At 47.4% G+C, this 14,453-nt stretch overlaps 1 protein-coding gene across 3 annotated transcripts in view; it reads right to left on the reverse strand.

Moving 5' to 3' along the window:
- Window positions 1-8,321: 8,321 nt before the first annotated feature.
- Window positions 8,322-14,453, reverse strand: part of NFATC2 (nuclear factor of activated T cells 2) — a 177,122-nt gene continuing 170,990 nt past the window's right edge. For 2 of the 3 annotated variants that reach the window (XM_063720558.1, XM_002830424.5), the window contains exon 10: window positions 8,322-12,860. In XM_063720558.1, coding sequence (XP_063576628.1) covers window positions 12,805-12,860 — 56 coding nt within the window. In that variant the 3' untranslated portion in view covers window positions 8,322-12,804. The remainder of the gene's footprint in view (window positions 12,861-14,453) is intronic. The other variant, XM_002830425.6, reaches the window with a different exon arrangement.

Here is a 14,453-nt window from a genome sequence, read left to right on the forward strand (position 1 = left end):
GGGAGGGTGAAGATAAAGGAAAGGGATTAACCAGGGTGTCCATGTGGGCAGGGACGGCTCCTCTCAAATCCTCGGGGGACGGCGGGGAGGTGGTGGAGGTGGGATGGAGGGTGGGGCAGCTCTTCCTTACCGGATGAAGGGCCCAGCTGCGGGGACTCTGTGATGTGGAACCCTCTGATGGGGCCTGTGTGTGGCAGATGTGTGAGCACCAGCTCTGGGCAGCCCAGGGGTAGGCCAGGCCAGGTCACTTGTGGCTCTAAAAGCTACATGAAAGGGGTCATTACAGAGCTTTAAACCTAATTGTGATGGCGACCCACTGGAGCCTCAGAACCATCATCTGGCAGCTGCGTGGAGAATGGGCTGGGGAGGTATGGAAACCAGTTAGGGGGCGGACATGCTGGTCCATGTGGCCCGGTGGCTGCCACATGCCTGTTCCATGTGGAGTTTACCAGGCGCCCATCTGCTTCGTGGAGATGCTGGTGGAAATGCCTATTATAACACAGATACAGAAAATTCTGTGGTGTGTTTTGAGATAAAAATCACAAGCAGCCGGGCGCAATGACTTACGCCTGTAATTCTAGCACTTTGGGAGGCTGAGGTGGGCGGATCGCCTAAGACCAAGAGCTTGAGACCAGCCTGGACAACATAGGAAGATCTCCATCTCTATGAAAAATTAAAAAATTAGCCAGGTGCAGTGATGTGTGCCTGTGGTCCCAACTACTCGGGAGGCTGAGGCAGGAGGATCGCTTGAGCCCAGGAGGTCAAGGCTGTAGTGAGCCTTCATCGTCCCACTGGACTCCAGCCTGGGTGACAGAGTGAGGCCCTGTCTCAAAAAAACTCACAAGCTCTAGGAGACAAATTGGACTTGAATCTTGACCCTCCCCCAACCCCTGACAGACTATGTGGCCTCAGCCTGGTTACATGACCTCTCTGTATATGTTAGTTCTTCATTGCTCTGTAACAAATGACCTCAAAATATAGCAGCTTAAAACAACACATTTTCATTATCTGACAGCTCCCATGGGCCCGGAATCTGGGTTCAGCTTATCTGGGCCCCCAGGCTCAGGGTCTCTCCCAGGCTGCAGTCAGGAGTCAGTGGGGGCCACGGTCATCCCAAGGCTCTGCTGGGGCAGGATCCACTTCCAAGCAAGATCAGCAGTTGTGGGCAGGATTCAGTTCCCTGTGGGCTGGGACTGAAGGCCTCAGTTCCCCACTGTCTGTGACCAGGAGCTGCCCTGGGTTCTTTCCACGCAGACAGTGCAGCTGGCTTCATCAGAGGGAGCAAATGAGAAGACTCGGATAAAGAGAGCACCCGCAAGATGGAAGTCATTACCTCTTGTAATCTAAGAACAGAGTGACTAGGTCCAGCCCACACTCAAGGGTAGGGGATCACACAAGGGTGTGGCTACCAGGAGTCCAAGCTACTCGGAAGGCTGAGGTGGGAGGATTGCTTGAGCCCAAAAGACAGAGGTCACAGTGAGCTGTCATTGTTCCACTGCCCTCCAGCCTGGATGACAGAGTGAGACCCTGTCTCAAAAAAAAAAAATAAATAAATAAATAAAAAAGCTAGTACCTAGTGATAATAAAAATCAGAGCAATTGTTGAAATACTGTTTTAAAATTCTCTGTAGATAGTGCAACCCCTGAGTGCCAGCACCAGGTGGATCATTCCTACCACCCCCTCCCCCCATCAGGATGCCACCAAGATGCAGCTGAAGGCCATTTACCAACAGATGCACTCAGGCCTTCAGAGATTGTGTTAGACATCTTAGTCCATTTGTGTTGCTACACAGGAATACCTCAGGCTGGCAATTTAGGAAGAGAAGAGGTTGATTTGGCTCATGGTTCTGATGGTTGGAAAATTCAAGATGGGGCATCTGCCTCTGGTGAGGGCCTCAAGCTGCTTCCGCTCATGGTGGAAGAGGCAGGGGACCTCATGTGTGCAGGTCACCTGGCGAGAGAGGAAGCGAGAGAGGGGAGGTGCCGGGCTCCTTTTAGCAGCCAGCTCTCATGGGAACAAATGAAGTGAAAAATCACTTACCCCCACCCCCCACCAGGGAGGGCATTCACCTACTCATGAGGGATCCACCCCATAACCCAAACGCCTCTGTTAAGCCCCACCTCCAACACTGGGGATGGAATTTCAACATGAGATATGGCGGCAGTTGTGAGGGGAGGACCATCAGATAAACCAAACTATAGCAGCATCTGTTTGGGTCCAAGTAGCCATGGAGAATACAGTGGGCCTGATTTTAGGATGGGAGCTTAGGCAGTGTCTCTGCTGACATCTGGAGCTATTACATCTAATGGAAGAGATGCCAGGTAGAAGCAACAGCTGGATGAAGGCCCTGAGATGTAGGCAGTGTGGCGTGTTTGAGGGTGAGAGATCAGGGGGCTGGAGCAGAGGGCAAGATGGGAGAGTACTGGGAGGTGAGGTAGGAAGGGAGGTGGGCAGTGGAAAGCTTTGGTGGCCATTTAAGGTCTTTGTCTTTCACATTGAGGGTCCTGAGCAGAGGAGGGACCTGATCTAAGATTAGCAGGATCACTCTGTGATGAGGACAGGCAGAAGGGGAAAGGCAGGGAGACCAGCCGAGAGATTACCACATCAGTCCTAGCAGGAGGTGGCGCTGAAACAAACACCAGACTCAGAAGAGTGCCAGGCTGAGATGGGGTCAGTTTCGGGATAAAATTGAAGGAGGGAACTGATGGGATTTCCTGACAGATGGGAGATGGGTGTCAGAGAAGGAAGAGGGCCAAGCATGGTGCTGGACTTCTAGCCTGAGTGACCGGGGTGACGGTGTCCCACGAAATGAAATAAATGCTGGGGTGGAACGGCGCTAGGGAGGAGAAATGCAAGAGTTCAGGTTGAAACATGATCAGCTCCAGGTCTCTTTGAGGCCTTTCTCCCTCCCTCTGCACCCTGCTGGGATGTCCGCTTCACGTGGATGGAGACTTTGCTTAGTCTGTGTTCTTCAGTGATGTGGTCCGTGAGCCTTGAATAATGTATTCATCCGTTTTTTGTTGCTTATAACAGAATATCTGAAACTGGGCATTTTGAAAGAGAATTTCTTTCTAGTTGTAGAGACTGAGAAGTCCTAGGCCGAGGGCCACATCTGGTGAGCGCCTTCTTGCTCACGGGGACTCTGCAGCATCCCCTGGTGGCACAGGACATCGCGTGGGGAGGGGCTGAGTGTGCTAATGTGCTGCTGTGCTCAGGTCTTTCTTCCTCTTCTTGTAAAGCCGCCAGTTTCCTTCTCATGATAACCCATTCACCCATTAATCCATGAATGGATTCATCCACTCACGAGGGTAGAGCCCTCAGGATCCACAGTCACCACTTAAAGGCATCACCTCTGAACACTGCCACATTGGCATGGCAGGCAGGATAAGGGCCCTGTAATGACGTCCATGTTCTAATGCCCATCACCTGTGGATGTGTTACCTTCTACAGCAAAAGAGACTTTGCAGGTGCTATTGCTAATCACCAGTGAGAAAGGAAGAGTACCCTGGGTTACCCAGGTTTGCCCCATGTAATCACAGGAGTCTTTAGAGGCAAAAGAAAGAGATGTGAGAGTTTGTTAGAGAAAGAGGCATGAGGCTGGGAGTGGAATCAGAGTGATGGGATGGCTGGTCCAGCAGATGAGGGCTGAGTGGTAAGGAATGCGGGCAGCCGTGTTTATTTCCAAAGAAGCTGGAAGGGATGAGGGAACCTTCTCCCCCAGAGCCCCCAGAAGAAGCGCAGCCCTCCTGACACCAGGATGTTAGCCCCGTGGGACCTACTTTGGACCTTGGACCTCCAGCACTGTGCGGTGATGCATTTGTGTTGCTTTACGCCACTAAGTTTGTGCTAATTGTTGCAGAGGCCGGCAAGGAGACAGGGCTCAGGAGCGGTGGGTTTCAGCTAGGACGAAAACACGCAGGCCCTGGGGGAGGGAAGACTGAGGATGTGGGGGTTTGTTTATGGTGGGCAGTGAGGTGCAGAGGGATGGGCAGCACCATTTCATGGGGCTTTGGGGCAGAAAGTGGGGTCTGAGCCTCATGGGGGTCAGAGTGAGACGCAGGGAATGAGATGAGAGTGACGTAAACAGGGATAAATGGCAAAAGAGACTCGTCCTGGAGGGGAGGCCGTGAGCCCTGGGAGATGGAAGTCACGGGACCTGGGACCCCCACTGCCCGACTCTCCGAGGAGCCCTGGACCTACTCTAGGCAGTGCTGGTCTTGGGAACCAGGGGGGTGTCCACAGGGCAGATTTTAGGAGAGCCTGCCCTTGCACCTTCAGATCCTGGAGCCCAGCTCAGGGGCCAAGGTCTGTGTCGAAGACCCCAGCAGCACACAGAGGGTGCCCTGGCTTATTTGCACCACGGGGAGGATAAATGAGAACGTGGGCTCCTGAACTGCACGGCTGCAGGTGTATCTGGGGAGGACCAGATGGAGAGGCGCCCAGCCGGAGCGCGTTAGCACCATCTAACATAGCAAGCTACAGGCGCTGGCTGCACCTCGCTCCGCTGCAAACAATCCATTATTCACCTTGTCAAACAGACTCCCCCGAGAAGCCGGTTTCAGATTTGGCTTGTAAACGGCAGCTGGCTGGCTGGCCCGTCTCTTACCTGTCCCCAAGGAGCTGTTGAGCCACAGCAGTGAGCATTTTACAAGCAGGAGGGCCACAGGTGACTGCAGGCTGCCAGAAAGCAGATAACTGGCCTGGCAGGCTCCAGGATTCTAGGGAATCATGGTCTTTATGGCTTTCTGTAGCAAAGGGAACTGGCTCTTTCTAGAAGACAGGCTGGAATACACTGCTGTGTAATTAGAGATGAATAAACCGAGCCATATGGGGCAGAAGGAAAGTCTCCCTTGAGTCAGTTGTTTGGTTTATAAAATGTGTTAAATATTAGGAAATGATTAATTTTCCATACATTCCAGATGAGCCCATTGTTCTCCATGTACAGGAAAAGGCACGTTTGCTCATTTAACACCCGGTTCCTGGGGGCCTACCATACCGCATGCCAGGGTGTAGAGAGACGGCATTGAGCAAATCAAGACAATCGTCGCCGCCATGGAATTTACAGGGGCAAGAGACAGCAAACATGCACACGGCCATCCAAACAGCGTTTTTGACACGCCAGGCTGAGTGCATGTGTGGGCGGGGCATGGGGTAGGTCCCACATAACAGCGGTCACTGGAGTCCTCTGAGGACAAGAATTTGATTGGAAAGTTGAAGAATGAGGAAGAGCCAGTCCATGAAACTCGGGGGTCAAAGCGTTTCAAGTTTTAGGAGGAGAGAAAGAGAGGTGGGGAATGGTGTGGTCTGGGCAAGGAACAGAAAAGAGGCCTGGAGGCTGGAGAACTTGCGGCCAAGGAAGATGGCTGAGCCTCTTGCCTGGAATTCGGATCATCCTGAATGCAAAGGGAAGCTGTGGAGGGCTTTAAACAGGGCTGTGATGGGATCTGAGGCTGCTTTAACCTCAATCTGGCTGCTGTGTGGACGGGGAGGTCGGGAGTACACCAGCGAAGGGCTGTTGTGTCATCCAGGTAGGAGATGAGGGTGTTCTGGTGAGCATGAGGCATAGAGGTGGGTTGATTTCAGAAGGGACCCAGCAGGACTTGCTGATGTGTGGGCAGTGGGGACAGTGAAGGATCCGGGGTATTCCTAGGGTTTTGACTAAGCGACTGTGTAGATGGTGTGGGCATAAACTGATGAGTAAGATGGGTGTGTGTTGGGAGAGGGAGGGAGGAAGAGGAGATTGGGAATCAGGAAATTTAGTGGCATGTTGAACTCAAAATGCCTCCTGGCTGTCGAAGAGAAGAAGGCACATTGAGGGGGAGGCCACACAGGAGTCTGGCACGTGTGTATGTGAAGGTGTAAATACAACCCTCTCCACGGTTGTCCTGTGAATACTTTTTTCTCATGGTATTAAGGGCAGAGGGTTCTGAATCAAATATCCTCTGACACTTTGCACAGCAGCAGAAACTTGGCAATATGTTTTCAAGGAGTTTTGTCAGTATTTCATAGAAGGATGAAGTGTCCCCATTTCAACAAAACATTTAGGGATCACTGATGTAAAAAGTATAGCCCCTGGAAATCAGAGTGAATTGTCACTGTACTTCCTGTCTCGAGTCCAGCGCAGTGTTTCAGAGCTTGAAGTTTTTAGTAAATCAGGGATTCCTAGAGGGCCTGGGACACGGCAGATGTACAGCAGGGGGTTTCGTTTCTTTGATAACTCCTCATCGGGCCATTTACAAAGCTCAACTTCTGAATTTTACCAGGAGGGCAGGGCAAGAGGTGGTTTACAGTGAGAAGCCCTTTTTGGAGAAAGTTTGGTCCGATCTCATCCATCTTTTTGTACCACAAAATGTCATGAGGTTTATAGCAAGTGTGTCCCCTATACCCCATCACAGCTACTGGGGATCCACAGACAAAAGAAATGACTTCACTTTCATTTCTTAAAGGTCCTTGTGGTTCTGTGCCTCTGTCCTCAGCATTATTTTATACTCAACCTGGTCCTACCAGGAACCCAGTTTCCTCCCAATGTATGAACATGAAGAGGCTGAGTAGGAGTCGGCATTTGTTTTCTCCTGTCATTCTTACCACTTCTTAAATTCCAACTTGGCATGAAACCACTGTTCTGTTTCTGCTCCTTTGTACGAAACTACACCGTGCTGTTGGATACAGCAAGGAACATGTTCAGATTTGCAAACTCCTGGCAAAGTGACCCCAAGATGCTCCAATACGAACTTCCTTGTTATCTCAGGTTTAGAAAATTGGATAAACTCAAGTTTCTGGCTCTAATGATCTATTTAGAAAAATTAAAATCCCATAGTCAGAGCTCGAAATGTTTTCTTCCAGATATTAGTCAAATGAGGTCTCAAGATGAGCTCAAGGCTCCACGATAAGCCTTAGGTGAATCTGAAATCTGTTTGTTAAATGATGGGACGGTGGCTCGATAGGTAATATTGATTAAGCATGCAGCACCTGTGAGGTAGGGACTAGAGTCCTCATTTTATATCTGGGGAAACTGAGACACAGGCCAAATTTGTGTTTATTAAGTGTGGCTTAAATATAAATGTACAACACAGACTTGTTTTTTTTGTTTGTTTTTTTCTTTTTTAAAAATGACTGTATAGTTTTAGCCTTGTCCTCTGCTTAAGTGATTTTGACTTTCGATTTAGGAGAAGTGGTGTAAGGTTTTCAGAAAGTGAGTTAAAGCAAAACAGTTGGCCGCAGCGGCAGCAATCATCTTAGTGGGGCACAGTTGCCTCTTAGGTGTAGCCCTGGGCAGATATTTTTTGTGGGGCTCCTGTCTGCATATGCAATTTGAGCCATTCCTAAATCAGCACCATTCTGGTGATCCAGTCTCACACCATCCCACAAAAATCACAATGAAAATACTGCACCAGCCATCAGGAGCAATCTGCTCACCAGGTTGCTCTTCTGGAAGCTGGCCTGGACCCTGTAGGTGCAGGTTCTAGAGCTCTTTGGGGCATCTGAAGGGGAGAAATGGGAGCCAGCTGGTCCCAGCCACCAGAGGGAGACTAACGCTATTTCAAGATAGGCACTTCCAGCAGCCAGGACCCATGCAGGTCCCTGTCTGAGCTTGGGACACCTGCCCATTTGGTAGTGCTGGTGCTGGTTACAGGCACTGGAATAGGGTGGCTAGAAAATTCCCAGGAAGACATTCCAAGAGCAGGGCTATGGTGGAGTGAAGCACAGGGCCTGGGGCAGGTATCCCATTCCATTTCCCTGGGGTTAAAGGGTGGGAGGAGGTTCGAACCACATTAAGACATTAAAAATAGCAGCTACTTCCAAACCTCTTAGGTGCTTTAGCTACAGGGTGGCAAAAGCTGTTTTAAGGAGGAACTTGGCTAGAAGGTTCTAGTACTTATGTTTGTGGGTTTGAAGGTATAAGGTGCATTTTTTTCTTTAACCTTGATATTTTGCAAGATGCTCAAATAAAAATGATGGCTTTTGCCTTCCAAGTGGCTGGAAAGCTGGTCTAAGGTGGGCATCATAAATCTCTTTTATGAATGCTACCTCAAAAGTAGTCTAGAGGCACAGATTACAGCAGAGCTGTGCTGGAGAGAATCAGACAAATTCAGGTTGACCATGTGGCTTTGTCACCTCCGACAAGTGGCTTCTGAGCCTGAGTCACAAGCAGAGTGGGACTGTACCTACCTCCTAGGGCTGAGACTACTTCCTAGGGCTGAGACGAGGAGTAAACGCACACACTTATGTGCACACACAAAATGTTCCTTGCTGAGGGAGCCCGAAATGTAAAGGGGATATTTGAGTAGCCTCTCTGGAAAAGAAAGATACACCAAAGTAGCTGTTGCTTCCAATTGTTTTATTGCTAAACTATCATGATACAAGCCGTATAAAAATACTTTACATATAGGAAAAATAAACTACATTAAACTGGAGATTAAAAACATTTGCATAGGAATGTGATGTATTCAAACGCCTTTAACAGTCAGGATTTTCTAAACCTAAGCCTGCCAGCACCACCATGTTGGAGAGACCTCTGTTTGTTTGTTGGAGGATTGTCCTGGTTTTCTCTCCTCTGAGGGCTGTAGAGGCCATGGGGGCGAGTGAGGTTCTTTGACAAGATGTCCAGGATGCTAAGCTTGTCCCAACAGCCATAGCCTCGGTCTGCTCAGGCCAATCAGAATGCTGTGAGCACCTGCTCTAATGGAAACAACATCATTTGCATCCATTCCACTCAAAGGTTGAACTCAGCAGGGAGTTTATTCTAGTCAGCCAACAGCTGCATAAAAGTAGAATGTTAATAACCCTTTCACTTCCAGCTGCCAGGACCCTGATGGCTCAGGGAGCAACTCTCTGTTATCACCCACCAGAAAAGTTTGTTTTTAAACAGACTGAGTTAAACAGTGATGTTGGCTGTAAGTCAAGGCACTCACAAAAGCTGAGGGAAATGGATGTTTATGATCACAATTTTATAGGATGCTGCTTTTTCTTAAGCATTTAATTGGAATGCAGGAAAATACTTGCTATGCAATTGGCTGTTTTGGTTCCATGAAACGTAATGCCCTAGCCTCGAGCCTAGGAGACCAAAGGTTAAGATGCGCTGGGTCACCGAGCACCTTGCCTCTGGGAAACAAGTTCGGGAAAGGTTAGCCCAGCTTGTCAAGAACGTCACAACTCCATCCATGCCTCTTGTAAACTTGAAATGAAAACATTCTTTCAATTCTGAGCAATAGAAAGCACGTGGAAAGGTCTTTTTTTTTTTTTTGACATGATAAATTCAGCCTCACTGTAGTCCAGAGTGAGAATTAGAACATGCCAACTTCCAATCTGCCTAAATGTGACAGCCTCTGCCCAAGACTGGCTCACTGAGGCGTCTTGGCTACTGGATGTAAACAAAAAATGCAATATCTGTGCCTCCCAGTTCTTTGAAGGAATCAATTCATCCTTGGTTATGGCTATGCTGGAAAACTGTGGATGTCCTTTGGATAAAGCATACAGGAGTTATCTACCAGGATTTAGATTTGGTCCCCTCTGTAAATATTAGCCTGAACGTTGGGTTCTGTGAACATGAATTCTTTTCGAATTCCATTATAATGCAGGCAGGGTTTTGGTGTCAATTTTTTAAAATCAAAATCACCTACTAGATTACTTATTTTGGGGGGAGGATCTAGACGACACTCGATGATTCTCAGTGACCAGATCCAGGCTCAGGGCTGAAGTCAGCATAATTCTTGAGCAAGAAAAAGGTGGTTCCTTCTTCCACGAAGCCATGCCTTCTCCTGAGATGCCATCTTCTAGAGAGGTGACTAACAGGCTCTGAGTGGGGGTTTTATTATATGGGTTTTTGTTTCCTGGAATGAGTAACAAATGTTTCAAGAATACATCATTTCTCTTAAGAAAAAAAAAAATCAACCTATGTGTAAAAAGAGACACTTAAAAAGATTTCTGACCATTTATAAATATAAATCTAATTCCAACAGGGGTGTAATATTTTGAGGACAGGTAAAAAGCATAAAAATACAGGTAAGAAAATAAAATTTAATAACATACTAATCTGGATTGCTATACATATTATCAAGCAGCAGCATTTTTGTACAATACAGGAAGACTTGCAAACTTTGGAAATATACTACATTCAGCAACATGGTAGACCTGTCAGAGTGCTACATATTTACATTAACTTAGATGTAGCAGTGCAAACCTTCACTTAACTGAGATCCTTCTAACACACGTGCAACACACCCATCTTTACCATTTAGATACCCCTACTTTCTCATTCTCTTAGAGGATCGTATTGCCTCTTCCCATACTGGAAATATTTCATGAGCCATCCTTCCTGTCAAAATTTCCTCCTAGCATTTGTAACTGACAAAACTTCCTTGATAGCTGTCAGTTCCTAATACACTTTCTCTTGCCTGTTTATGTCTCAAATCTAATGCTTTTGTTTCTCTTTCCTTTGCGATTTGTTACAGTTGTTTATGAAAGTGCTTCCTATAATATCCAGCTAAGATGTCTTAGAAAAACAGAGGGGTTTGTGTGTGTATTACACACACACATGCGTACAGGAGGTTGAGCTACCAGGAGGCCCTTTTTGCTAACATAGTTAGAAAACTGATGGAAAATGCATTAGTCCTTTTTCACCCTGTGGACAAGGAAGCTGAGCTACTTTGCTACAATAGCAGGAAGGCACTTGGGTAAAACATTCAGATAACTGAGGAAAGCCCAAATTCCCTCATGTACAAAAAATGGCTCCTAGCCAGTCCTAGCCAGGTCAAGTGAGAACAAATCACTCACCACACACTCCTGGCTTTTCCCCAGTGAAGTCAATATTGCTGGAGAGAAAATTCTTTAGGTGAAGCTGCTAGTATAAGGAACTTATTTTGTTCGTGAGGAAGTTGCTAGTATAAGGAACTTATTTTGTTCGTGAGGAAGTATTTAGCATCCCAGAAGTTCTGTGGTAGGGGTCAACCTCTTACTGGCATTCTGTTTATTTAAAAGAGAATTTTGCTAAACTCTTTGAGCTCAGGGTAGGTGAGGGAAAGGTCGTTCATTGTTAGGGAAAAATAAATGCTAGGTATTGACCGACAGGTTGCATACAAGTGCACAGGCCCGAATTTGAGCATTTTGTCTTCTATCTGGAGTGCCAAACACACCTGGCCTCACTCCCAGGCAGCTTTTACCTCTGGGTAACCTTGACGGGACAGCCAGGACTTACAAAGCCCACAGTGGGTACTGAGTGGCCATGACTTTCTTCTGAGGCCTTCTGCCTACAGACTGTACAGACTGGACTGAGGAAACACTCTAAGTACAGTCTGAGTGCTAAGAATATTTTCACTTTGTTGCGGATTATTGAGGAAACAACTGAATGGCTGAAAAATGAATCCCCCGCTTGTCCTGGGGTATCTGCAGTACATGCAAACAAACAGAAACACATCTGCCAAGAACTTCAAGGGTTTTGTTTGTAAAAATCACAAAAATCACACCCACAGAGGAAGACTAGGGGAGACTGTGGGTGCGCTCAGTGGAAACAGTTGGGAGGAAGGAAATCACATATAACATGCAACTGGTCTGAACAGAGCTCATTCAAAGTAAAGGATGCATTCGAGTAGATTTCTTCATGTTAGAATTCTAGTGCGGATAGGTCTTCAGGGGCAGAAGAGATCTTTAAATAGGTTCAGGTCAAATTAACCAGTGAAGCTGGGAAGCACATCCTGAGCTTGACTGTCCCACTTTGAATTTAGGTTAGAGGGAATTCAGCCCTTTTCCTCTATCTTGGTAGAAACCCACCTCCAGAAGCACTTGGGTTGTTTTCCTTAACAAAAATACCCGCACTTCTTTTCTTGGTTGCTTTAGCCCTTCTGCTATTCCTCAATTAAATGCACATGCTTGAGATTCTTCACTGCGTTACGGAAAAGCACTCTGGCTGCTAGGAAGAAAGCAAGCCGGAACCTTGCAAAGCATCCAGGTTGTACAGCTGCAGCAGACAGGTGCTTGCTCTCTGCAGCCTGGGTCAGCCCCCCAAGTCTATGGAAATTGTGTTAGCAGGACTGCGTGCTGCAGGGGTTAAAGAACAGCTCGCCAAGACAGCTCCAGTGCTAGGTGCCCTGGCCAGCCTTTTAAAGCAGAAAAAAAATAATAACAAACGCGTATACATGTCATAACTTAACGCCAAGAAGTCTTAACAGGTGATCTTGTCTGGGCAAGACAGTTTGGTTTTGGAATGAGAATTCAAAAATAAAGCTTTAGCTGTGGCCCAGTTGTGGCATGGACTGGGCGAGCTCTAAGGACTGACAGTTCAGTTTCTGTCTCTATCGAGGGTTTTGGGTTTCTTCAGCCTGTAAGCTGGGCGCTTGGGTCACGTTCCTTTGGTTGCTCTGAGAACTCCTTTCCTTCAAAAGGTACAGGAGCTGTATCTGCGACCTGGAAAAACGAACGCAAGGGCTGGGGTTTAATCACAGCGCCCACATCTTCTGTCCCCCACCCATCCCCCCAAGCTCCAGTCACTCTGTTCTCAGGCGAGTTCCAGTGTCCTGTCTCGTGCAGAATGTGCTTTTGGTCAGCAGGCGCTTAATATTTGGATGGAACACCATTAAGATCAACCAGGATGCTCTCTGGGATTTAAAACATAAACCGAAAAGAAGAGTTCTCTCTGGTGTTTAGAGGGAGGTGGCGAGCTCCTTAAGTGAGAGTCTGCTTAGTGCCCATGCATTGATCCGCGTGTGGACTCCGGGCTGGGAGATGAACATGAAAGGAGACAGAAGGTGAGGGGCTGTGGAGGGCTCCGAGGGGTCAGATACAGAAGGTGTCTTGCTATTATGGCTTCTTTTACGTCTGATTTCTGGCAGGAGGTCCTGAAAACTCCTTCCTGATAATTTCATTAACTACAAAAGAAAAGAGGAGGGGGGAGAGAGAGAGAATGGGGCGAGTGAGAGGGCACCGAAAACACGCATCAGGTTCACTTTCTAGAACCTCTAGCGGGCTATTGATTTTTGAGACAAGGTCTTGCTCTGTCACCCAGGCTGGAGTGCAATGGCATGATCATGGCTCCTAGCAGCCGCAGCCTCCCGAGTAGCTGGGACTACAGGTGCACGCCACCACACCTGGCTACATTTTTAAATTTTTAGTAGGGACAGGGTCTCACTCTGTTGCCCAGGCTGGTCTCAAACTCCTGAGCTCAGGCGATCCTCTCACCTGAGCCTCCCAAAATGTTGGGATTACAGGCATGAACCACTCTGCCCATCTCTATTTTTTTTTTAAATACTTTTTTTATTGTCCCTTGTGATGGTATATTTGACAATTTTTAATATAAGGAATGCTTTCCTATATCATATTTTCTTCAGGCAATATTTTGTGCTAAAGATCTGTTAGTGAAAATTGCTCAAATGGTAACTTTTTCAAATCTTTGTGGCAGAAATGGAAATCTTTGTGGCAAAAATGGATTTGAGCCATAGGGCATGTTTGAAGTAACTTTCTCCTCTTCTGCATTTGATGTCGTGCTTGAGGCTTTCTATTGTGTACCAAACTACTTCCACTATTTCCACATCTAGAAAATGCCTATTACATGATTAGGTCTGATAAAACATGGTTCTTTCTTGATCCATAAAACTTACGCTTCTCAAAAGAGGAACCCTTACAAAGAGAGCAAGTGAGGGCCCCCCAAAGACTGACTAGCCATCAACATAAACATAGTTTCCATTTCAGCACAACCAGGTGAAGGATCATGTGCCAGCTTGGGAAAGTTTGATCACCTCCCTCCCCAGAAGTATGTGTGAAGTTCCTAGCAGGGAACCAAGAGCAGTAACAGTCACTGGCATCAAGAAGCAAGCTACCTTCTCCCACTTTGGCCACTGGGTAAGGTACTAATTACTAGAATTAGGGCAGTGAGATCTTAGGATAGTGGATCCTGCAAAAAGGTTCCCTAAAACATTCTTGGAAAGAAGAAGGTGCTATTGGTGACAGCCCATGCGTGAGGCATGCTCCCTAAGGTATGCCTACGCCTTCAGTTTTGCAGGTGGACCATACTGACTAGTGATGGGGTGGAAGGGATGAGGATGTAGACCCCTTTGGGAGTCCCATCAAAGGCAGGTTCATTTCCCGTTTCCTGGTTCTGACACTGAATTCTTCCCACACCTCCTCATACTTCCTTTTCTCACCTAAGCCTTAAGTTACATTGGCAGTGAGGGTTAAATGTTCAGAGTTGCCCGAAGTTTCTCCATGGTCAAAGCTGGGCCCTCCTAGGTTCAGGGTGCTTTTCCCTGGAAAACCCCTGCCCAGATGGTCTGCAACCTCCATAACAGTGAGAGTCGGGGAACGCAAAGAGCTGAATGAACCGGGTTTGATTCTCAGCTCCTTCTCTGACTGTATGATGTTACCTCTCCATGCCTCAGTTTTCTCATCTGTAAAGTGGGAATCATAGCACATACCTTTTCAGGCTGTTGTGAGGATGCTAAGCATTCACATAGGTAATAGCGCCC

This window comes from Pongo abelii, chromosome 21, assembly GCF_028885655.2.
Source record: "Pongo abelii isolate AG06213 chromosome 21, NHGRI_mPonAbe1-v2.0_pri, whole genome shotgun sequence".
Taxonomy (NCBI): Eukaryota; Metazoa; Chordata; class Mammalia; order Primates; family Hominidae; genus Pongo; species Pongo abelii.